This window comes from Engraulis encrasicolus, chromosome 16, assembly GCF_034702125.1.
Source record: "Engraulis encrasicolus isolate BLACKSEA-1 chromosome 16, IST_EnEncr_1.0, whole genome shotgun sequence".
Classification (NCBI taxonomy): Eukaryota; Metazoa; Chordata; class Actinopteri; order Clupeiformes; family Engraulidae; genus Engraulis; species Engraulis encrasicolus.
This window is the reverse complement of record NC_085872.1, coordinates 5,777,441-5,802,698: the sequence shown is the minus strand read 5'-3', so window position 1 is coordinate 5,802,698 and position 25,258 is coordinate 5,777,441. Positions and strand designations below refer to the sequence as shown.

Below are 25,258 nucleotides of genomic sequence, written 5' to 3'. Positions count from 1 at the left end.
TTATTTTAAAGACCTTGAGGTGATAGCATACTGTAGCATTTAGGCTAAACTAAAGGATGATGTGTGGTGTCTAGGGTTGCCACCTCTGTCTGAAAAAAAAATCATGGATATTCAAACTCAATCGACCTTTTTGCTTGAACGCAATGGTGTCCTTCATTCATTCATTGTTCATTGTTTTTCCTAGGCAGTTCATTAAAATCCTGGACAATCAGGAAAACCTGGACAGGTGGCAACATTAGTGATGTCTGAGGAAGAGGGAACTTGGTCTCAGAAACAAGCTGGCTCAAACAAATGTTTTTCGGCTCTGCACTTCATTTTGCTGCACAATGCATTAACTTCTTAACTTCTGTCAAACTTCAGCGTGGGACAGTTTGAAATCTGTATTTGTGAAATAACCTACAAAGTAAACCACATAGGAACATCTTTTATGCCCCAACATTGTATATCATACCTGTATGATTGAAAGATTACACACAAAAAGGTCAAAAGCATGCAGCTATGAAGTTATCATAAGGATGTTGGCAGGGCGCAGACAAAGTCATATGCCCCAAGTCAAACTAGTAGCCTTCCTCCCTGTTATGTTCACAAAAATAACGAGAGGTACAACTTCTGCATGACATCAACTGATTAATTTCCTTATATCCCAATAACCCCAGAGCACACCTATGGTGGCCTTTCAGTGTCAAAAAAGAGTGTGGCTCAGAAGTACGGGGCCCCAGTAGTCAGACTGAAGGGGAAGCTGGCCACTGAGCAGCACTGGCCACTGAGCTGCTTCAGCAGGGGGTGCGGTGGCTGGATCTGGCACCGGAGTTGCCGGCTCACACGCTGGGTTGATCTGCTCCATTGGCCCAGCTGCTGGGTTGCTTGGCACCACCCCTGTCAGGTGATGTTGGTGGAGAGGGAGAGGCACCCAGTGCAGGTAGCTGGTATGCCTGTGAGAACCATCAGTCAGCTGAAATGAAGATGGTCAGAGCTGCCGACCGGCTTGGTATGTGGCTGCTATGTGGCTGTTGTGTTACAAGCAATTGCGCCCTCTCTTGTCCTGGAATGGCAGTGCAGCATAAGGGTTATTGGTTAGGTGAGTTGGCTTATGTGTATGTTTGAAAAGCAGATCACCCTTTTCCTATGTGGATCTCACTATGCCAAACAATCGAAGGTGCCGGAGTCTATGCGTGTATGTATGTCCAGCATAGATTTTTGTGTAATAACATAAACAAGGTTGACCAAATGTTCTAATTTAGAGCCTAAGGATCATCCCTTCTAGGCCAAAGAGACCTTAACCTAACCTCTAAAAAAAGCTCCCATGGGTCCAAGTGTGTGGATCCCCAACTGGTGTGGCTTTCTTCACCCTAGACATGTACGTATATACCTACACCTATGCTATTCTCTGCACAAGGTATGAACTAGCTTTCAAGATGACTTTCAATACGTTATTTAAAATCTACAGTGCCAGCCTTCTTTTTCTGTTTCAATCTCACATGCAGTGCCATAAAAGCTGAATATGAGTGGTGGTTTGAAGGTTGCAGTTAGCCATGTGCTTCATGAATTCCTTCATACTGCTTCCTTCAGTTCAAGGTTTTACCTCTGTAACAGATAAGATAAGATTCTTTACTGTCACCCATGCCGCAGTTGCACAATGAAGTCCATGTATTGTGCATCCAATTGATGAACATAAAGTTATGGGTACAATGTCTTTAGAATAAAATTATGTTTAACATCTTTGGCAATGGTGGATGTTGTTCCTTCTGCATATTCTGTTTGTGATAATCGGCAGGTGCGAGATATGGGACAGAGACAAAGAAGACAAAAAAGAAGCCAAGATCTTTGGTGATAGTAAATCCTCCTCTTTGATTTGCCTGGCCACTCCCCCTGTTCTCTGCAGTGCCCAGGGCTCGGCATACTTTTTAACGTGCGCACTTTGGTGCATTTGGTGCGAGAACCATTAAAATGTGGCAGACCATTCATAGTCAAAAGCGCCATTTACAGGCTTTTGCTTGCATTTTCGGAAGTGTGCCCTCTGCTGTTCATGAGAGAAACGGCAGCATCTTTTGCAACTCGCAGCGTGAGTTCAGATGTATAAAAATAGAAATAGTCCAGCGGATGGGTGATTTGATCGTGCACTTTTGAGTAAAAGCATGAAAATCGGTACACATATCCTTCTTGATATGCTGATTAATATTAGCGTTGGAGGCGTCGCGAAAAATTCTTCGTTTTCAAGATGGCCGCCAAATCCAATATGGCCGACCCATATTAATGAATCTACCTTACACTTTGTAGTAAAAGCATGAAAATTGGTACACATATCCTTCTTGATATGCTGATTAGCATTAGCATTGGAGGCGTCATGAAAAATTAATCGTTTTCAAGATGGCTGCCAAAACCAATATGGCCAATTCGTATTTATGAATCTACCTATCTACCTAACACTTGGTAGTAAAGGCATGAAAATCGGTACACATATCCTTCTTGATATGCTGATTAAGTTTAGCGTTGGAGGCGTTGCGCAAAATGTATCGTTTTCAAGATGGCCGCCAAATCCAATAAGACCGACCCATATTAATGAATCTACCTGAGACTTGGTAGTAAAAGCATGAAAATCGGTCCACATATCCTTCTTGATATGCTGATTAACATTAGCATTGGAGGAGTCACAAAAAAATCATCGTTTTCAAGATGGCCGCCAAATCCAATATGACCAACCCATATTAATGAATCTACCTGACACTTGGTGGTAAAAGCATAAAAATAGGTATACATGTCCTTGATATGCTGATTAATATTAGCATTGGAGGCGTCGCAGGGGAAAAAAAACATTGTTTTCAAGATGGCCGCCAAATCAAATATGGCCAGCCCATATTAACTACCTGGTAATTTGTGGTAAAAGCATGACAATTGGTACACATAGTTACTTCTTTACATTAGATGCTTATTCATATTAGGGGCCATGAACAAAAATCAAATATGACTGACCCATATTACAATACAATACATTGCAATGTGTATTTATGTAGCACAGTATCACAACTATGAAGTTTACTCAAAGCGCTTTGAAGAAAGACATACACGCATACATACACAGTCACACACCAGCTGTGCACAGTGGGCAGACTGCCGTACGGCACCGGTTGTCACGCGCGCGCGCGCGCGCGCGCGAGAGAGAGAGAGAGAGAGAGAGAGAGAGAGAGAGAGAGAGAGAGAGAGAGAGAGAGAGAGAGAGAGAGAGACACACACACATGCCAAATCTTCACATCATTATCATGGTCTAGAAATGAATCCAAATACTGTACATGTAAACGTTTCACTCAAGTTATATTTTACATACCCTGAGTTGACTTTTTGATGGCCATCATGTTCCAACTGTGCCATTCACCATTTATTCAAAGTTTATGTCAATCTTTTAATTAGGCATTATTGGCAGTTTGATTGATGTTGGCCATAGTATATACCATAGCCTGTGAAATCCTACTACTTTACACAATTGTTCTGATCTGAAATGTAGCATGGATTCCATCCCTCAGTGAGGGTACCAGATCTTGGGGTTCAATCAGGAGAATGAGTAGGGGTGTAAAGGTGATGGCTGCAGTTTGTTTGAATAGATACAACTGACATGATTGGATATGGGCTACACATATGCCAAATACCACATTCTTAACGACCTATAAACTGCCATGGGCAATCGTAAATCACAACTTTACTATGAGAAATTGTATAACCACCAGATTATCTCACTTGTGAGATCAACTTGTGTTAACCAGGCAAGATATACCATACAACTTGCATTGGGTGCAGGATTGCAGTTTGTTTGAAAACCTTGTGCAGCTAGAAGTAGTCATCAACTATTAGTTTCTTTGAAGTAAGCAATCATAACAATGTCCATGAATTAACAAATCAAGTGAACTTTCTGTCTAGCAATCTTGAAATCCTGGCCCTTTTGGAATTTGTACAAGGCCTATGCAGTTATCACTAAGCTCTAGAGGTGCTGTACATCCCACAAGCCCCTCAAAAGCCTTGGATTTGTACATAACGCTACTGCCGTATTACCTATTTGAGGCCTCAAGATTGCAATCAGTGTACCTATTGAAGAGTATTAGCACAGAACATTTCATACATATCTGTCCATCTGCACAAAACCTATAATGCAAACAAAGTCAGCAATCTTCAAAGTGTAAGGCTTTAACACTTTATCAGTTCATGTACCTATTATAGAGTGGTAGAACACAAGAGGTGGTGCAAACTCTTGCACCTATTCTAAAGTTATCACATTACAGAAAATAATCTATTGTGGTGGTGGCAGACACAGTTTGGGCAAAACCATAACATATGCAGTAGAGTAGAGTAGAGTATCGTTTATGCATCACTTCATTTGATAACATGCCAATAATGTTTAATCATTGTCAATGGTATTTTGTGAGTGTTAATTATATGCAATGCCAAAATATTTTTGTAGAAAAATATGTAATTTCTTATAAACACTATCTTAGTTGGCCATTTTGAAAATGTGTTTTTTCCCACAATGCCTCAATTTCTAATATTAATGAGCACATCAAGAAGTAAATGTGAACCAGTTTCCATGGTTTTACTAAAAGTGCCTGAAGGATTTATTAAAATGCGTTTGCCATATTTGATTTGTCAGCCATCTTGAAATGTAAACTTTTTTTTTGCAAAGTATCGAGTTCTTTTATCAATCAAAATATAAAAAAGTAACTGTGCACAAATGTCCATGCCTTTACTACAAACTGTCAGGTAGCTTCATTAATATGGGTTGGCCATAATGGATGTGGCGGCCATCTTGAAAATATAGCATTTTTAGCAATGCCTCCAATGGTAATATTTATCAGCATATCAAGAATGATATGTGTACCGATTTTCATGCTTTTACTACCAGGTGTCAAGAAGATTCATTAATATGGGTAGGCCATATTGGATTTGGCGGCCATCTTGAAAATGCTAAATTCTTCGCACCGCCTCCAATGCTAATATTAATCAGCATATCAAGAAGGATATATGTACCAATTTTCATGCTTTTAATACCAAGTGTCAGGTAGATTCATTAATATGGGTCGGCCATACTGGATTTGGCGGCCATCTTGAAAACAATGCATTTTTCGCTACATATCCAATGCTAATATTAATCAGCATATCAAGAAGGATATGTGTACCGATTTTCATGCTTTCACTACCAAATATCAGGTAGATTCATTAATATGGGTTGGCCATATTGGATTTGGCGGCCATCTTGAAAACGATGCATTTTTCGCGACGCCTCCAACGCTAACATTAATCAGCATATCAAGAAGGATATGTGTACCGATTTTCATGCTTTTACTCAAAAGTGCACGATAAGGCCCTTTTGTGTGTCCCATCCGCCGAACTAATTAGCCAAACACAGCTGCTGTAGGGCTACTGAACGTCTGACTTATGACTTACCACAATGAAACATAGATTTTTGTTATAGCCTACATTGCCAGATCATTCCAAGACCATGTGAGATCATTGTTCTGGCTGCAGAATTTATAAATAGATCGCCAAACAAAACGTGCTTCTGAACAAAGTTAACAATTGTTTCACTGAACAACATTTAAGGGAGAAGATAAAATAATTCTCTAGGACATTTTATTTTCCTCAAAATGATGCAGGGTCCATTCTGTAGGCCTAGTAGCCTACAGTAGGCCAACTGTAGCCTCTCTTCGCAACTCCTGCTTTGTCTGCCTACCTGCATGGTCGCTGGTGGCGCACGCCAAGTTAAGGCGGATTCATAGGCTACATAAAGTGCCTTACCCCACACTGTGCTGTTGCTGTACCACATGTTCACAGTCTTGGCACATTTTCTAAAGTGTATATGTGTGTAAACATTACTGAGGGTCTAGTGACATTATTAAGTCTTTCATCATGATAAGAAAGTAAATTTTTTGTTGGCAAAAAGGAGGAGATCGGGGCTAGTTGGCACATGCTTCTTTTCTGGGCCATTACAGGGTGCATCTTCAAAAGTCCAACTCTAAAACAATGCCCATCTTGAAAATAACTGCTATCTGTGCTAACTGGACATAAGTCGGGGGATTCTAGTCAGCTGGGTTGCCCAAGTGAGGGTGTGTGACTATACTCCCAGTGATCTCGGGACAGCCACTGAAGATGTGTCCAGGTTGTGCCCCAAGATGAGCATTCCGAGCTGCGGCTCTTGCAACGGAGCACCCAAACAATGCTATGTAACAGAGTCATGCCCCCAGGGATGCCCGAGAGGGGGGCAGAATGAGCCCCCCAAATGGGCAGGTTTTGTGGTCATGACCCTTGCAAATGGACAGTCGACTGCCTGCTAATTTGGCAAGATCTGCAAAAATCGGACAGGTCTAAAGATACATCAGACCAAGATGCACTGCCTGAGGAATCCCATGGTGCAACACAAAGTTCCAGAACCCAGTACGGCATCTGTTGAGATGGAGGAGGAGCCAGGCCCGGAGAAACACCACATTGGCCAGAGCCTCCACACTACCGGCGACACCCCAAAGCAGACCATCAAAACATTGTCGAATTTTGTGGCTGGCTGCCAGCAAGGAGTTAGAAGGGCAAAGGTTTGATGAAGATGTTACAGCACAAAGCGTGAGTAACAGCGAAGGGTGATGTGGACCAATGGCTCAAGACAATGAGCACGTTCATAAGGTTTGCCATCAACGAACACCCAACAGCCTCAGAAAGCTCTTCATCAGCAATTGAAGGACACCACTGCATGTCAAGCAGCCCGCGACAATCTCATCGAGTGGCTCTCAGCTTTGGACAAGTCTGTACTTTCCGGGAAGTTTAAGGCCTGAATCCATCATCGTCTGGTCCTGCTACAGAGTCTGAGCAGTATTACTTTGTTTGGGCATGGGACTAAGTTCCAGCTTCCCTTTAGCAGTGTCACACAGGAGATCAAGGTTGCCCAGCAGGACAAAGAAGTCATACTCTACACACACCCTGCTGATGGGAAAGAATCTTTAGCAGGTGTGGAGGTTCACACACAAAGGAAGTGGCATGCCCGGGATGCAGTGGGGAGAGCAGAGGCAAGGATGTGGGACAGTACCTTGGTAGGTACCATGGCCACAGGTTGTGCAGAGCTGAGTAACAACCCGAAGCCTTGCTACAGCAGAGCCAAAGGGAAGGAAAGGCGCAGGCTCATACAAGAGGAGGTTCGGGCTGCCCGATTCAGCATTCCCTTCAGGCCAGTGACACACAAGGGCATGGCGCGGAGGCAGCGAGAAGACGGCGGCCTTTCTACCTAGTCTCAGCCAGTGTGTTCTACTCAGACGCGTCAGCGTGTGCGGTCAGTACAGACTCCAGTTCAAAATCTCCCCCTCTTTGCCATTTATTTCAACGGGGCACCACTGGCAGTCGCTGTCAAAATTCCGCTTAAGGCCTAATTCACACCAGAGCGGGGATGCGGGGAAGGACAGAAGCGTTTTTTAACGGGGGTGGCAAAAATACATGGAAACAAATCTGTCCTTCCACACCAACATGGTAGTAGTCGGGCAGTAGCAGCGCCGGAGCCGGCTTCGATCCGCGTTGCATTTGGAAAATAGAGTTTAAGCGAATTTTGGATGGCAAAATGAATGGCAAAGTAGCGAGCTAGCTTTGGCTGTGGGGGGGATTCTGAACAGGACTAGCTGTGCACACCAAAGCTGTTGGTGTGAAAGGCAGAGTAGAACGCAGCGGCCGTTCCGCCACGCTCTAGTCTGAATCTGGCCCAAGTTGGATTTTCCAAATGCAGCGTGACACGGAGCCGTCTCCCGTGCTGCTACCGCCAGACTACCGTGTTGGTGTGGAAGGACAAATCTGTTTCCATGTATTTTCGCCGCCATCAGTAAAAATCACTTCCCACCCCTCTTCCCCCTCCTGGTGTGAAAAGGCCCTCAGGTCTCATAAACTGTGGTCATTGGTTTGAGACTGAGTGGTGACAGAACATTATCATAGGCGTGCACATATAGGCATGAGATGGTGCTTAAGCACCTGCCCCTTTGCCCAACGTGAAAAAAAAGCCATTTTTGTAAGTTTTTTTGGTAGTTTTTTTTCCATAGTGTACTGTGGTCCATGTTCACATGATCAGAAATGCTTGATGATTACAGTAATAATATGTAATGTAATGCCCTGATATGCCACTATTAAATTAGTAGGCTATATTATTAATACGTTTTTACTATGCACTAACATCACTTACTATCTCACATTGTATAATATAATATAATATAATATAATATAATATAATATAATATAATATAATATAATATAATATGCTCTTTAGCCTTGTAAGGCAGCCAGAAGTTCTACATGCCCATCGCCTGCCCTTGAGCACTTGCAAAAAAACTTTGAAAATTACATGAATTTTAATGAACACCAAACATTAAAATGATTTAAAATGTTTTTTTCTTGTTCTTAGGGACACCCTGTATATAGCAGCGTGTGTGTGTGTGTGTGTGTGTGTGTGTGTGTGTGTGTGTGTGTGTGTGTGTGTGTGTGTGTGTGTGTGTGTGTGTGTGAGAGAGAGAGAGAGAGAGAGAGAGAGAGAGAGAGAGAGAGAGAGAGAGAGAGAGAGAGAGAGAGAGAGAGAGAGAGAGAGAGAGAGAGAGAGATTAAGGGATGATGGGCAACGCATATAAAGATGACCGTAAGTGAGAATTGAACAAGTGGTTCAGTGACTTTCAATTCTGATCTGGTCGACACCGAGTATGGAGAGTCCGAAAGCCATTGAAAAAAACCTGTGTTGACAACCCTGCCTGGATGTTTTGAGTGCGGGGGCCTCGTGGGCGCGCTTCCGGATTTCCCTGTTTTGAAAGGAAACAATGTAGCCTTGCTGCGTGAAGTCTGTGAAGGGTAAGCAGGCCCAGGGCTGTACAGCTCTGAGCAGGCCTACTCGCCCAAATTTACAGCGAATGGGCATCACTACAAATGACAGAGGCGAGTCTCCAGTGAAACGATATCGAGCACTCGTGGATGACGGGCATGCGCTGTTAACACCGCTCAGTGGTTGCATTGGCGATTTGTCTAGTCTTGGGAAGCGTCCCTTTTCCGGGTTTGTGTTACTGCGACTTCCAATGGGCGCCGTCCAACGCTACACAGTAGAAGAAATTGGACAAAACTAGAATCGCACAAAGCAGTGGATTGCGATTTCTTGCCCTGGACACGAAAACAGGTAAAGATGGAAGCCGCGGAAAGCAAAACAAAGCTTTCATCAGTCAAATATTATATTGCTGGACAAGGCGCGATGGTTTAGCTAGCACCGTGCAGAATGCTGCTGTTGCTGATCTAGGCTGTGTAGTAGTTTGCCCAGGCACATATTGTGACAAGATTAACGACAGCGTAAAATTATAAAGTTTGCAAGTGTGTAGCCCTATTGTTACAGCATCCAAAATAGACCTCATGTATATTGTTCTGGCCAATCGAGACAGGGTCACGTCAGCGAAATCTTGGTAGCCCAGCGGCTAACGTAAATGATGTAAAGTTTTTTTGGCAGTGCAGCTACAATGTTGCCACTCTGCAACTTTAACCCATGGCTGTGGTTAACGCTACGCGGAAATAACACAATGCCTAGGCCTAGCAAGATACTTTTGTATCAGAATATTTTAGAACAATTCCAAGATTCTATAAGCAAATAATTTGTAACCAGCAAATGGCGCGACCAAGTGTCAACAGGTATCGGGCACTCACAGGTCCTGTCAAGTGACACAGTGGGATGCCTTTGACAATTTGATTGCTGCCATGTTACATACAGCAGTTGTGTCGTCTCTGCAGTTAAGGAAGAATATTGTTTACGTGTCCCTGACATTTCTACCAATGTTTCCTGCTTTAGTCGGAACCGCGTGACTCATTGTTGCATGTGTCCAGAGCCGGTTGCATCGAAGGGAAGGTTGTGAGAAGCTTAGAAACACAATGTGTCCACTTATCGGTTGTCTATACCCACGCTGTGTTATTCATTTAGCTTACAGAGAAATGCGACGTTTCGTTGAATGTAGGCCTATCATTTCATCTATGGTAGTTAATGTTGTCAAGGCGGCCGGCCACAAACAAACTTTAGTTTTGGGATCGGTTTTCAAACCCGTGTGGCCACTGAACGCTATTAACATTCAGGATTTGTTGTCCATTGGAGGGAATGATTTGCACACCAAGTGTTTAGTCTACTTGCTGCTCCCTTGCAGAGTAGCACAGTTCCTGCAGCCGACCAAATTATCAGACTGATGGCCTAGCTGGTGTCAGAACGGAGTGTGATAACATCCTGAATATTACAGAACTAAAGTGAATATTCTCTAAAGACAGATAATCTAATGTGTACTACAATGCAAACGAATTGGCAGGGAAACATGAGGCTGTATTACCGGTATATGCAAAATACTGCAGTAGGGCCTGTGTAATCATCAGGAGGATGTCACACTGTAGTCCCACTGTCCAGTAATGCTATTTTCTGCCTTTAAACTACTAATATTACTAAAATGTGCAAATAATTCCCTGCAAATGCTACGTTTTATTCAAGAGAAGATAAAAAATGTATCACAAATTCTTTACATGACACACCTTGTAGCACTACTAGACCTGTACTTTTCAAAATTTTTATTGCATAGGTTATAGCCTACAGATGTCTTCTTAATAGTGTAGTTACTCATTTATTGTTGCCTCACGTAATTAATTAGACGTATCCATCCCAGGTCTCTGGCTTTGTGGGTTGCTAATAACTCTGTATGTTGTAATGCATGTTTGCTTCCAGGCATGTCAGACATTAGTGTTGAGGCAGAGGCAGAGCCCAGTCAGGCTGTGGCAGCAGGGGCTCAGGTGGAGCTTGAGGAGGGAGATGAGCATGAGGGCCAATCTCAGGAGGCTCAGACAGATGCTGAGGAGGCTCACAACACACACGAAGGAGACCTGCAGGCCCGTGACGGCCGTGAGACTGGCCAGTATGATGATGATGTTGTGTATGATGTGGACCTGAGTGACAGTGGTGGTGAGGATGGAGAGGGGGGCACTTCTCTCAGCCTTGAGGTGCAGGTGGACTCCGATGTCTCCCTAAAGGACAGTGGTGGGGCTCCCACTAGGGATGACACTTCGTTGGATGCAAAGTCAAAGGTGATAGTCGTCCCTTGCCTTGCTAAGCCGGCTGCAATCGCACTCTTGCGCTCTTGCCTGCTTCATATTGCTTTGCTGCTTGTCTGGTCAAGGAAGCCACAAACAATTCTACCCTTTTCTGGTAGTTAAAGAAATGTCTTCTTTGCAGCGATCAAGATGAATCAACCCATAGGTTTGTGGTGGTAAATGGTGGTACATTTTATATGTGGTTTGACAGTGTGCTTGCTGTTCTTGTGGTGGAGGGTCATATGTCTTGGTGCTTTGCTCTGTTCATAGTTTTGTGTTTCCTCTTTTGGTATTCAGTGTTTGTTCGATAGTCGTCTTCTGTGGATGTGAAGCTCAAGCTTTTCTTCAATAGTTTTACTCTGCTCTTCTACTTGTTGGGTCTTCAGACCAATGGGTGTGTGCGTGTGTATCTTGTCCTCAATCACTGATAAACCTCGTCTTACCGCATGTACTGTAGAATCACTCATAACTCTTATAAGCCTCTGGGCAGACTTGGCTATGTCAAGTGACCTCGTGGAGTTAACAGCACTGATCATGACAAGCACATGTGTCTCCTATGTTAAGAATCATCATTGATCCAACATCAGTTGACATTTGTGAATTTAAATAATATTGCATGCTTTGGCGGTGCTACCGTAGTGTTTTTTTCTGTTCAGAGTTCCTTGTAGCAACCTCATAATGGTAAGCTTAGTTCCTCCTTTGTATTTGATTAGGAGGGCATGGTTTGCTGACACATTGCAGTTGTAAACTCCTTTGTATGGACCTGTATTTGTTTCCAAGATGTCCACTTGCTTCTAATTGTCCCAAGCTAGTAATAAACCACCAGTGGTGTCTTTTTATGAGTATTACTAAAATAAATGTAATATCTGTGTAAAGAGTGGTGGGGATTGTGTGAAGTCAGCAACACATGTTTGACGTAGTGGCGGTTAATAAGAAGTCCTCTCCTTTCTTTCTCCTCTCGTCGTCCTGCTGTGTGCATTTGGTAAGGGCATACAGTACAGAGAGAGTAAAGTGTCTGGTCATGTGCCCTCTGTCACTGATCACATGGCTGTCCTCCACATGGCTGCATTGTTAGCCAGAGAAGGAGTCTAATCCCCACTGGGAGTGTGGAGCTCCACCCCATACAACGCAGCCACACTCTGACTTTTCACTCTGGCTGGCCAGCATAAACAGTGCCGGAAGCCTCCTCCTCTTTTTCATTATGGCACTTCTTTTGTTGTCAGGGTTATATTCCATTCAACACACCTCAACCTTTTGTCTGTGGACTTAAATATGGCATTTTGTGTTCACACATGGACATTGTGGTTCATATCAGCAGCAGGGTACACCAACTCATACGGAGGCAGATGTGTTCTCTGGAGGTTCTCTGTCTGCCCATTGTGTTACCTGAAGGCTGAGGCACCCGTCTCTGTGTGGGCGTCTTGTGGCTTTAAAACATTCATGCAGTATGTTACCAGATACCTGGTGCTATTTTCACCTCAGACTAGCTTCACAGACCTAGCCAGCGATATCCTGTTTGTGAGTGTGCCTCAGTAGCACTGCTGTGCTGTGCAGCAGTTCCTTGACCATTCCTTTCCGGCTGCGATTAGACTATTGAATGGCACACAACACTGTATAAAGACCGCTACATTTTTAACCCGTTTATTAGTTACTGCATTCTGCGTACGGAAGTTGCTTTTACTTTTCCATTGGACCTATGCAATTTGATAGCATTCTGCACCGCATCTCTTGGACTGGTTTTGAATGGCAATAAAATAGTCTTGAATCTTGAAGAGGACTCCTAGCAGTCATCTCATTGTAAGAATCTTGTTATGGGAACACTATGCTCTGTGGGAAAATTATACTCTGTGCGAACTGGAGAAGTGAAATCTAGGAGCTATTATGTGCTGATTTTGTTTAAAAAATACATGATGTATGAAGTACAGTAGTTGTTTACTGTCAGTAAGTGTTCCTGTTGTACTGTATTTGTTAGTGTGAGTGAGAGAGCTTTATATCCTTCGGCTTATCAAAAAACGCAATCCAGGCATATAAACAATTGAACCCACAACAACCATGTCTCCATCACAAGGACATGGTCAAGGTTAGCAAAGATGAATAGTATTAAATGTGGTGCCCTTTATAATGGCAAGGCTGATTTGGTCTGGTATTGCAAACACAGCAGCTCTTGGTGCCCTGGTCTCTTGACTCCCATTAGGTAAAGGTTGGCTTCTCTCTAGGGTGCTGCATAACATCCTTCATCAGCAAAACAAACACTTGGGGTCAAAGTTTTTTTTGTCTCGTTATACATGTCATTTTCATCTCAGATATGGGCAATAAGTCAGCTCTAATCCTGACACAAGCTTCATCTGGGGTTTATTCTTTGGAACGTGTAGGCTTTGTCGCAAAATAAAGGAGGTGTAATGAAGAAGACCATTACTCTTGCCTTTGCACAAGAGTAATGGTCTGTCGGATGGGATGTGAGAGTTAAAAAACATCACTGTTAGTGGTAGTGGCACTGCTGCATTGGTGTAGTATCTACTGTATCTGGTAACTGTTGCTCAGAGCAGTTAAGTACCTACGTATTGTGTGAGTTTGAGCCTATTCTTAAGGAAGACTGGCATAAGAGATAGAGTATCTGCTCAAGTCTTAATGTGTCTTTTCTCATGTCTGCTGCATCTGCTTGTGCACCTCTCAAAGCACAATGTAAAGTCTTTAGCCCTGTCTTTTTTCATTGATTGCATTGAGTTAGTTTTAGTGTTCCACAGACTAACAATACTATTTCCTAGTGTTGGCATGCATGTGTGGCGTGATTCAGTGTCTGAGAGAATTCTTAGCATGCTGCTCTGTCTGTATGACAGAACGGGTTGCCTTGAAGACCAGAAATCATTACCATGGAGACTAGAACTAAAGATAAGATGTGTCTCCATGGTTATTCAACTGACTGTTTTTCTCTTGCCGGCATATGCTTACAGGTCAAATAAATTACACAGCTAATTTGATGATCATTGCAGAGAAAATGTAGGTTTGAAATGGCTGTGTTTCCTATGAATGGTGCTGTTGGTTGATAAGTGAACAGCCTCTATCGAAAATTAAGTATCTTTGTGCATCGTCAGGGAAGAGCAATAGAAAAATGAAAATGGACTTCAGGAAGAAAGCTTGAACATTTGTATACTTTGTCCAGAGATAAAGGAAATTGTTTGCATGTGTTTGCACACACAGAAAGTAAAAGTCCCTGTGCATCAACACTGCTGACTTTTAAGCCTATCTACCTAAACATCAGCTGGTTGGGTGCGGTGTCTGAAGCTATAGTATGTGGCATGATCTGCACTATTTTTGAACCTGGGATGTCCACCTCTGGTTGTGGCAGTGGGGATCCGGAAGCGGAAGTGACAAAGAGCAACAACACGGGCGAGAGTTGTAAACAGACGGGTCATGCCCTGTGAATGTTGCACAGTTTTCTATAAATGCCAATTGTTGCGTTTCATTTCCCTCTCCACAGGAGATTATGGCAGAGGAGCCACACAGGAGCCCAGCAGCTGAGATATCAGTGACCAGCAATGGGGAAACTGACAACAGCCATGATGATGTGTTTCAGAGGGTAGGACAATACTCTCACCAAAGGCCTTTCCTTACTTACACCATATGTAATCCAGGGTGTTTTTGTTCATATACTTACACTGCATTACATTACATTGCATTTGGCAGACGCTTTTTAACCAAAGCGAGGACATTATCATAGTCAACATCACTAGCAGATGGGTGGTTGACATGACGCCCTGTTTTTACGTAACATTAGTTAAAAACCTACAAAATTGATATTTTTCCTATTGGAAGCAAATGTAAATGAAAGAAGATGTGGTACATCATGTTTCATATTAGTCTTAGATGAGAAGAAACATTTTTGTTCAGATTTATGGAAAGGTTTATATGTCAAATGTCCTGTGGTGTGTAACATTAATACAACCTGGAATATATACAGCTATAAAATAAACCAACAATATTTTGAATCATTTATAAAGCATTTGGCATGATTTCATAAATATTAACCTTATATTAAAAATATGAATGTGAAAAAAACTCAATACAGTAACATTAACTACAAGTTCAATTTCGTAACACAAATTGCGTCCTGTGGGGTGACATGTAAGTCAGGTGTGTGGACAGGCAGCTGCAAGGCCAACTACAAGGGTCTTAAAGACAGGCTCCTAACCAGTTATACCTCAGAAATTAGGCGAAATTCCACGGACCACTGACATCCCCATTTTTTTTTTTTTTTCAAATTTTTTCTACCCATTCCAATTTTCATTTGAAACATCGCTTTACATACCGTAATCAAATTTGTGTCAACAGCTGGCATTCCATGATGAAAAAGAGTCTCACAGCGAGTTTATTTGAACAGCATTTTTTCATTACGATGTAGATTTTTAGACAGTTTTTAAACAAATAATTTGATCAATTGAATTAAGTCCTCTGACGCTGACCAAACTGAAAAAAAAACATTTTTATGCAATCGTATTGATGATCTGGCTCTTGTTTTGTGCATGTAGGACGCAGCTCATGGGATGACCAGTTTTCCAAGTATGGCACAAGCCCACATCCCATCTGACAGTTATGGCTCAACCACAGAGGGCGTTGTTGAAGTGGGGCCATATCAAGGTACAGATACACTTGTTTCACCTGCACATTCAATGCAATATACAACGGGGTTGCTCTGTCTGTAGTGGCCATAGTTATTTACTTGTATGAATGACTTGTGTTCCCTTTTTTACTATGACTTACTTGTGTAAAAAAGAGAAGAAAAAAACAGCAGTCATCGCTCTGAGGTCAAATCTAGTTCTACACACTTGAAGTCTTTGTGCTAAAGGGCTTCAGTCTTCAGTTAACATCTGAAAATCCTTTTTGCACAGATTTGAGGTGTATGGATTCTTTTCTTACATTTTTGAATGACTTTTGTGAAGATTGTGAAAAGCATGTACTCAAAACTTTTACAATTTGTTCCCTTCTCTGAAATATGAATAGGGCGTACTGCTGTTTTTACTGAATGACTATACAGACTCAAATACATTAAAATGTAGAGACACGTGGTTTAGAAAGGCCAGTGAAATCAAGCCTACTGATATTACATATGTGTTCTTATTTTATGTTTCAGTATTTCATCACCAAGAGATAAATGTTGCAGAGATTGTAAATACACAAGATACTCTACATGCCCAACAGATGTTGGTCATAAATGTAGCATGACACCGTTAACTTTCTGCCATATCCAATATCCAATTTACCACCCAGATGTGCCAATCTTCCACTCAGAATCAGTCACACCTCTTCCTCTGTGCACATGTTGTCAGATTACAGTGCTTCTTAAAATCAATTCATACTAACTATTCCCAGGATCAGCCAGCCTGCCTACGACACCCACAGTTGGCCCGAGCTCAGTAGCGGCTAGCCGCTTGGCTCGCCTGGCCAGTGACAGTCAGGTGGAGCTGGAGAAAGGTACTGGTCATCAGGGATTACAATTCCAGGGCACAGTTTATAATCCTGCTGTGTAACTGGCATCATTCATTATGCCGTCTACCTCTATTATGGAACAACATGTCTCATCTCCCCTGGTCTTTTGAAATAAAGCAGTTCAAATGATCAAAGTATAAAGATACACATTAATGAGTCCATGCTGTGTTTAGCTCCTCTTAAGTGCTAACTCTCATATCCTTGTGTCAAAACCAGTTTGTTTTTTACCCTTGAACCACAAGAGATATTAGCACCAAACACAGGGGCCATAACAGATGTGTTGTGTTCCAGATAGCAGGCAAACTGTGCATAATATCGTGGGTATTAAATTAAGCTCTTTCGTTACCAGACCTTTGCACCGATGCTTAATCTTTGGAAATTTCAATCCGTTTTCTATCCTGATTTCCTTTGAAATGACATCTGCCCTCTGCTTCTGTTCTTTGATTTCCTCCTCTGCTCTGATCCACATTGTATTTTATGGTCAGGGTACATGCTGGTTGCTATGCTAGGTTGCAATGCTGACAGCCGGCTTTACAACAACAAACCTCTTTGGAATCCGCAAGCTTTATTATGCATTGTGGTGATTTCATGCTTACACAGCACTAAGGCCAGCACTGACAATGAGTCCATTAAACTCCTTAATTGGGTGGTATGCCGTCTTCTCCCTATCGCCTCTCCTCCCTCCGTTTTACCCATTACAGTCTTTCCGCTGCCTCCGGAATGCTGCAACATGGGTTCCTAACCTGGCTGAAATCCTGTCCCGCCCCAAAGGACATGCTGCTGATATAGAACTCATGTGATCTGTGCTGCTTTCTAAACTCCTCGGGCCCTAGCTTTACTGAGGGGCAAGTACTATCTAGGTAGGGTAAGGGTACATGCACGGGGGAAACAAGCACACTCACGCACAGATACAAACTCAAGCTAACTTAATAACTTGACAGTGAAGTGATGGTCAGTGAAGCTTCGGCCCCTGGTGTTTTTCTGAAAGGGGCGTCCATCTCATAAACTGTGTGTTAAATTATCTTCACCAGGTGCTACACAAGGACAGCCTATGAGCGGAGCAGTTGTCCTCGCAGATGACCTGAAGAACCCAGCGATGGAAAAGCTGGATCTGGTGAGGAAATGGAGCATCAACACCTACAAGGTGAGTCAGGGTCTCCAGTTAGGGGGTCCAAATCTCCTAATCTCTTCCTGTGATTTGAATTCATGGTAAACAAATATCTTCCAGCTTACATCTTCTGTGTAGCCCTGCTTGCTTTCAATCTTCTCGGAGGTTGTGAATGTAATCTTCGTATGAGGTGGCTCAAGTTCAAACTAATGACAAGAGGATACATACTGTTAGCCTGGCTCTCACACAGACCCTTTGTGCTTCGTGCATCTTCGTTTAACTTCGTGAGAGCCAGGTTAACATACTGTATGCATTATGACGCATCTACATCCAATTTTGAACTTTTGCCTGCTTCTTTGGTCCTCATGTCACATCACATGCCACTTCCAGTCATACATTGGCTTCCAGCAAGCTTCCTATTCAATTTTTTTTTCTGGCACATTTTGCATGTGCTCATATACTATACAGATGTACAATGACATACTTAGAACTCAGTAAAGTCTTCACCTATCACTCTCTGCCTCTTCCTCCTCTATTTCATTTCATAGTGCACTAAGCAGATTTTGTCTGAGAAGCTGGGGCGTGGCTCCCGGACAGTTGATCTGGAGCTGGAGGCGCAGATTGATGTTCTCCGTGATAACAAGCGCAAATATGAGCAAGTTATCAAGCTAGCTCAAACACTGGCCGCCCAGCTTTCTCAGATGATGCAGACTCAAAGACAACTGGGAGATGCCTTTGCGGATCTCAGTTTAAAATCGCCTGAGCTTCATGTAAGTTACATTAAGACATAACGTATGGTCGTACAGTCGGGTCCACAAGTAATTGAATTTGTGAACCAAGTTTTGTTATTTTGCTTTTTTGCTATTTTGAGTTTACTGAAACTCAAGTTATAGGAAGGGCTTGGAAATTACACCAACTTTTGAAGGGAACAGAAGGGATGACAGACAAGTGATGAAGTTAAATATTGATACTCAGTGATAATGTACAAAGAAATTAAATGATAAAAGATATGTCACTGGCATAACAGTTATGGACCTAACTGTATACATCTATTCATTATTAGTCATTGAATATATGCCTCCCTTTAACAGTAGATGGCAGTGTTTGTGCAAATGATCTCCTTGAGTGAATGATGCCAACAGACATCTCTGGTCAGTCTAGGTGGGGTCAGTACAGTCATGGGTCCATCCCCTTAAAGCCAAGTCCATTTTATTTTCCTGCTGCTCTCAGCTATGCGTGTTTAAAGGAACAGTCCACAGTGTTTCAATAATAAAGTATGTTCTTCTCTTCCCTGTGATGAGTTGAACTGTCTTGACCTGTCTCATCTTCGGACGTGGCCACAGTCAGCAACGTGTGTGGCACCAACTCGCTAGCATTAGCTTAGCTCAGCTTTGCCTTGGGGAACATTGGGTGCTTTAAGTTAGAAGTGACCAAATTGTTCCACGTGTTCCCTATGTAAACACAGTTGCATGACTAGTTCACCAACTGAAAAGTGGTCGCAGAAAAAGAAATGTGGCGATTTCCCATCTAGATAAAGAAATGGCACTGTAATGAAAGGTATAGTAACACATTTGGAGCGCTTCGACTTCGGCGCATTGATATCTTCACTCCTAGTCCCCCCTTTCCCCTTCCCCTCGTGCGAGAGGACCAGGGGTGAAGATATCAGTGCGCTGAAGTCAAAGTGCTCCGAATGTATTACTACGCCTTTCATTACACTGACATTTCTTTATCTAGATACAAAATTGCCATTTCTCTTTTAGTGCAACTCATCACAGGTCAGAGAAGAACATACTTTATTATTGAAACATTTTGGACTGTTCCTTTAATACTCAGTTGTCACCTTGTCTTAATTTACTTTTTATTACTTACATTATCACAATGTCACATATTATTTTTCTATTCTAAGATGGATTGAGTTGACTGTCTTTTGTTAATGACAATATACTGGATTGTCTTGCCATTGTTAAAGGGATCAATTTGTCATATTGCATTGTTCTGTTAACCTGACCCTTGCCAAATGAATGCAGTTCGGTGTGAATGCCATAGATATGACCAATAAGGAAAGAAGAAAGAATTACTTGAATTTGGTCTTTTAGGAGGAGTTCAGCTACAATGCAGACACCCAAAAACTCCTGTCCAAAAATGGCGAGACTCTCTTGGGAGCTATCAACTTCTTCATTTCTTCTGTGAAGACGCTAGTGGATAAAACCATTGAGGATACCATGCTTAACATCAAACAGTATGAAACCGCCAGGTAAGCAGATTAGTGCCTCCTTTACATGCTTCAATGCCACTGTCATTTACTGACAACAAGGTTGATTATTACACTTTGCTGATGCTTTCATCCAAAGCGACTTACATTTACTATCAGTACAGGGTATTGGTTACAGTCCCTGGAGCAATGTGGGGTTAGGTGCCTTGCTCAAGGGCACCTCGGCACCTCTGATCTAAAGCCCATTTTCTTTACCTCTAGGCCAAGGCTGCCCCTATAAAACTGTTTTGCTTTTCGCTCTTTCACTGTGTAATTGTTGTCATAGACGGAAATATTTACAGTTCCTGAATGTAATGTTTGTTCTTCACTGCAGAGTTGAATATGATGCATACCGCACCGACTTGGAAGAGCTGAACCTCGGTCCGCGTGATGGCAACACATTGCCGAAGATTGAACTGTCTCAGCAGCAGTTTCAAGTCCACCGTGAGAAATATGAGCGCATGCGCAATGACGTGTCTGTCAAACTGAAGTTCCTCGAGGAGAACAAGGTATGACTACAGATTCATTGCATTCATACATACATTCACTACAGTCATTTTTATGGATGATTAACAACATGAATCAAAGACCTTTTATTTAGTTATTCAGTCTGTTTTAAACATTAAATGGGCATCATGTTTTTTTGTTTTTTATTACTCATGGATGGCTAATAACTACCTCCGTTTTCTTCATCAGGTCAAAGTGCTGCACAATCAGCTTCTTCTGTTCCATAATGCCATCGCAGCATACTATGCAGGAAACCAACAGCAACTAGAACAGACCCTCAAACAATTCCACATCAAGCTGAAAATGCCAGGTGGAGACACCCCATCATGGCTAGAAGAGCACTGATCCATGGTTCAGGCCTTCGCTGTGTGAACCATAAAGGAAGGAAGGCATCAGCAACAATGAAGATGCAAAGTGCACTCCTTCAATGTCAAACTGCCCCAACCCCAAAAATGGCAGTGGGCTACCACGTTTCTCTGGCTGACCTTAAATCTGACAAACACGGAAAAACAGTTAAGATAATTGTAATTTTGTCTATCTTGATAACTTTTCAAGCTAAAGATTTTTATAATGTCCTTGTATTTTCACAACTGAAGAAAAATGTTTTTTTTAGCTCTTTAATGAAAAAAACCTAAATAATGCAACTCAAGGGATGTGCACTTTTGCAGTGATATGACAAATCTGATATTAAATGTACTGGGCGGTGGGAACGCCCATTCACCCAGCTCATTGAATGTAGGACTTGAAGTGTGGCCTGAAGTCTGAATGGCCACATTTACATGAGAGATTCAATTCAGAATTAACTCAATTTAATTCTTGAGTAAAGCTCAATTCCGCATTGAAGACGTCATGTAAACACTTCACAATTCGGAATTAAATGGAAGTTCAATGTGAACTCGACAGAATTGTTTGATTCTGAATAATTAATTCTGAATTAAAAATGTCATGTAATGACATGGCCAATGTCTCTCAAAGAATCAGCAAGACACACTTTTTCCTTTTTTAAACTGTTGTCCTTTAAACTTTGCTCTCACCAGCATGGGCAGCTAATGGTTAGGACAAAACCAAAAACATAGACTATCGAAATATTGAAAACACAATAAGATATTTTAATGGGACTGCTCTGGGATTGTAAATATTCACTAACACTCAGAGAACGTTCTAATGTCCCCCAGTGTTCACTTTCAAGGAAATTTAGAATCTAATACGGGAAAGGAAGACAATACTTTTGTAGTAGATGCAGTTTCTATTTCTAAGTTAAGCTGATTAGATGTATGATGCAGATTGTTATTTTCATTGGGTATATTGCTACTTCTTAAAGAAGGAAGGACCAGCCTTATTGTTTTCTTGTTTTACTTGATATAAAATGACTTGATGTGCCTTTTCAACGTTGCATGCCGGTCCAGCCCGTGGTTGTGATCATGTGAAAGGGGAAAACGCGGAAGGCAACCACACTGCCTGGCTGTGGAACACCTTGCAGGCCTATAACACATGCACATGTTCCTGTCACAGCCAGGACAGTATAATAGTCATATTCATTCAATGCCCTGCAAATTTGACACAGTCTCTACTAAGTCAACTCAGCTCAGCAGCCCGTGCTGATTTTATGGATTACAAAACTTCAACCAAAAAACATCTGATGATTGTGCACTGGAGTGACCAGCACTGCCCTTTCTGATGATCCCTGTTTATTTATCACCAGATTTTCCTTAGCTGTTGTTCTTTACAAAGAATACAGTACCTGATACAAATTTACTCTACGTTTATAGTTGCTTGGTACATACACAAGCACACTCCATTTTCCAGTTTCCATAAAAGGTGTAATGCTGCCAGCAGAACTACATATGAATCACTATGTAATTAAAATAATTGAACGCCTTTCCACCAGATATGTTATATTGCAAAATGTGTGTTAGTTTCTCTCAAGCAGATTATTTTCCACCTCAAAAATGTTTTTGCACACTGTGTACAGTTGAGTTCCTGATCATGACCATAAAGCACAGTTGGTGAGGCAGGGTCCTGCCATCACTTGAGTTCCTAACCAGTTTTGCATCTGTATTACATTGCCCTGTACCCAGTAGGGCGGTGTAGAGGTATGCTTGCACAATGACGCTGTGTTTTCACACACAAACATGTCAGCATATAAGTAGATGAACATATATAAATATCTCTATATTTGTAAGTTCTGCATTTTAATCTTGTATAAATGAACTCTTTCATGGGCATTGTGTTGAAGGCATCGCCATTTGGAGTATCACGTATGAAGGTGTATCATCAATTAACAGTCACTGTTAATATGATGCATATTGAGTGATGGGCTTTCAGATGTAAGAAACCCTCTATGTTGTGTAATATCTTTTGAGGAGAAAATTAAACTATTTTTCTTCTTAACCTTCTGAAACTTCTTTGACTAGTATCAGATCATTCTGCAAGGAAACGCAATTGTCAGAATCAACGTTTGATTTCTATCCCTGAGAGTTTCAATGCTGTAGCACGAGTCTTCCTGGAAAATCCACAAATTTCAGAAATGGTGTGTGGAAATAAACACTATCTTTTGATTTTTATTATTAGGCCTACTTACACTACCCGATCACTTGCACTATCAGAGTTTTGCATGGTCAGTAGTGTTTTCCATAATGTTGTTTGTTGCTATCAGGCAAACAGAAATGACCAGAAAATACCATACGCCTTCTCCTGTTTGAGCAGTGTTATAACAACCTAAAAAGAGTGATACATTATTGTCAAGTGACAACAAGAATGTGTTACCTGATTCCTACCATCTGAACGCAGCCAGATGATGTAAATCAGGTTAAAGAATGTGTGCACCTAGCATTATACATGAAATGAAGGCATTAGTTAAATAATGTCACAGCCCAGTTGAATGCAACCATATAAGCAGTGCACATCTCTCTGAGCTATATTTCGATTCAGCTAATGTCATCCACAGTGTCTGCAGTCTACAGTGTGTAGTAAGGGCCACTAGGGGGAGTAGTTATGTTGATCAATGTAGCATGGCAGTAGACAGTCTCAACACAAACATGTTCTTTTAGTAATGCCAAATACTGGATTTTAAAAATGAAATTAAACATAAACCCCTGAATGTTATGATAAAAGGAGAATATGTAGTCTTAATCTGAAGTCATACAAATAGATTAAGGTTTGATATATAGTCCAATGATCATAGTGACTATTGCTATGAATATCTCATTTTGAAGCAATTTGCAACAGTGATATGTATGGGTTTTTTTTTTTTTTTTTTTTAAATGGGATTATGACAATATCCATGTTAACGCACAATCAGATAAACAGATCAAAAGCTTACTTTAATCTCCTTGGTAGAGATTTAAAAGAAAAAGAAAAAAATCTCACGATGCAGGCCTCTGTTTCTCCTCATTCGACCCTGCACCCCTGAACAGGATGTTGAGGAGACTTGCAAATAATGATCCTGTAGTATTTTGACATTGAAGTGTTACAGTACTAGCCTGGGAAATCCAATCTGAAAGACAGCATGGAGTCTATACCCAGAACGGACCAGATCATGGTCCCTGTCTCTCTCCAATCAGAGAGCAGGGAGGCGTGGAAAGGCGATGACTGCAGTTTGTTTAGATATAACTGACATGGGTTGTGTTTCCCAAAAAACCCTTAAATAGTACCTAAGCCTAAGTAGTTCTTAAATATGAGGGGCCAACTAGGCAATATACTTGTACCACATCACTAAATGTTTATGCATAGAATCATTTTATAGGTCTACATACAATATTTTTTTCTCACACATGTAAATAAAATGGTTGCGCCAAGAGCATGTGCGAGGTAAAATGGTGTATGTATAAACTTTTACTGACGATGTGAGACCTATTTCTGATATATTGCCAAGGTGACCCCTCATATTTCACACGCCCCCCACGGGATTTACAGTTGCCAGGTCTCCAGACATTATCTCAATTGTGATTAGGTCTGGTGATAACCAGGTAATTACAGTAATTTAACTGGTACAATTACTTCTGCAGGTACATTGCAGGTACACACTACTGGCTTACAGTTACTTTTTCTCCAAGACAACTGCTTTGGATTTTCATATAGGCTAGTTTTGGCACCGAAGGTAAGGACAGAGAGGTATGACCAGGGCCATATTACAGACAGTGACCCCCCCAGGGTATGACTGCAGGCCACATGCCCATCCACCATGTATGGCAGATCAGCTTCTTAATCATTAAGTTTGATTGGATTCTCGTCTTGTTCATCAAACTATTTTTTTAAAAAAAAGGTATGTACAGGAAATGTTCCATTTTGAAAGTAAAAGATGTCTTGACCTTTGACCCGTGGACACAAAAACAATGACAACCAGTCATTTCATTGGTCATAGCTGAATATGGTCTGCTAATTCTTCGAATGGAATTAAAAAACACTACTGGGAAACTGCACCGACCCTACAAACAGTGCCATCTTTTTTTGCTTGGTCAGCTCCTCTTTTCGAAAAACCTTTTGCAACATGGGCAGGCACAGCGAAGTCCTCACTTTTTTAAATCCCACTACTTCAATGCTGCATGGGGTCATTGATGGGCTGACCATCCAACACTCAAAAAAGTCCCCCCCCCCCCCCAGTGGAAGACACTGGTTCTCTGATGCTGATCGGGGAATCAGTCCTGAAAGTGTTAGTCGCGTCAATTTATAAAGAAATCTGTGCAATTTTATATCAACCCTGAATTGCAATCGCGGGCGCGCGCACACTCTGTACCACAGAGATGTTCCAGCCAGATTAAAAAAGGTATTTATTCATTTATAAATTCATTTTGGTAATTAAATATAATCTGAAAATGACTAAG

The 25,258-nt window shown here is 41.7% G+C and overlaps 1 protein-coding gene across 2 annotated transcripts; it reads left to right on the top strand.

Moving 5' to 3' along the window:
* The first annotated feature begins 8,777 nt into the window (after positions 1-8,777).
* On the top strand, positions 8,778-22,929 carry arfip1 (ADP-ribosylation factor interacting protein 1 (arfaptin 1)). Of its 2 annotated transcripts, XM_063218388.1 has the most exons (10): positions 8,778-9,157; positions 10,724-11,079; positions 14,564-14,662; positions 15,612-15,720; positions 16,453-16,554; positions 17,601-17,713; positions 18,226-18,447; positions 19,774-19,931; positions 20,263-20,437; positions 20,625-22,929. In XM_063218388.1, exons 2-10 carry the CDS (start codon positions 10,726-10,728, stop codon positions 20,778-20,780), a joined length of 1,488 nt encoding a protein of 495 aa, XP_063074458.1. In that variant the 5' UTR covers positions 8,778-9,157; positions 10,724-10,725; the 3' UTR covers positions 20,781-22,929. The 2 variants fall into 2 exon arrangements, with proteins under 2 accessions (XP_063074458.1, XP_063074459.1); XM_063218389.1 differs by lacking the exon at positions 16,453-16,554 and having other exon boundaries at positions 8,780-9,157; positions 20,625-22,928.
* Positions 22,930-25,258: the final 2,329 nt, after the last annotated feature.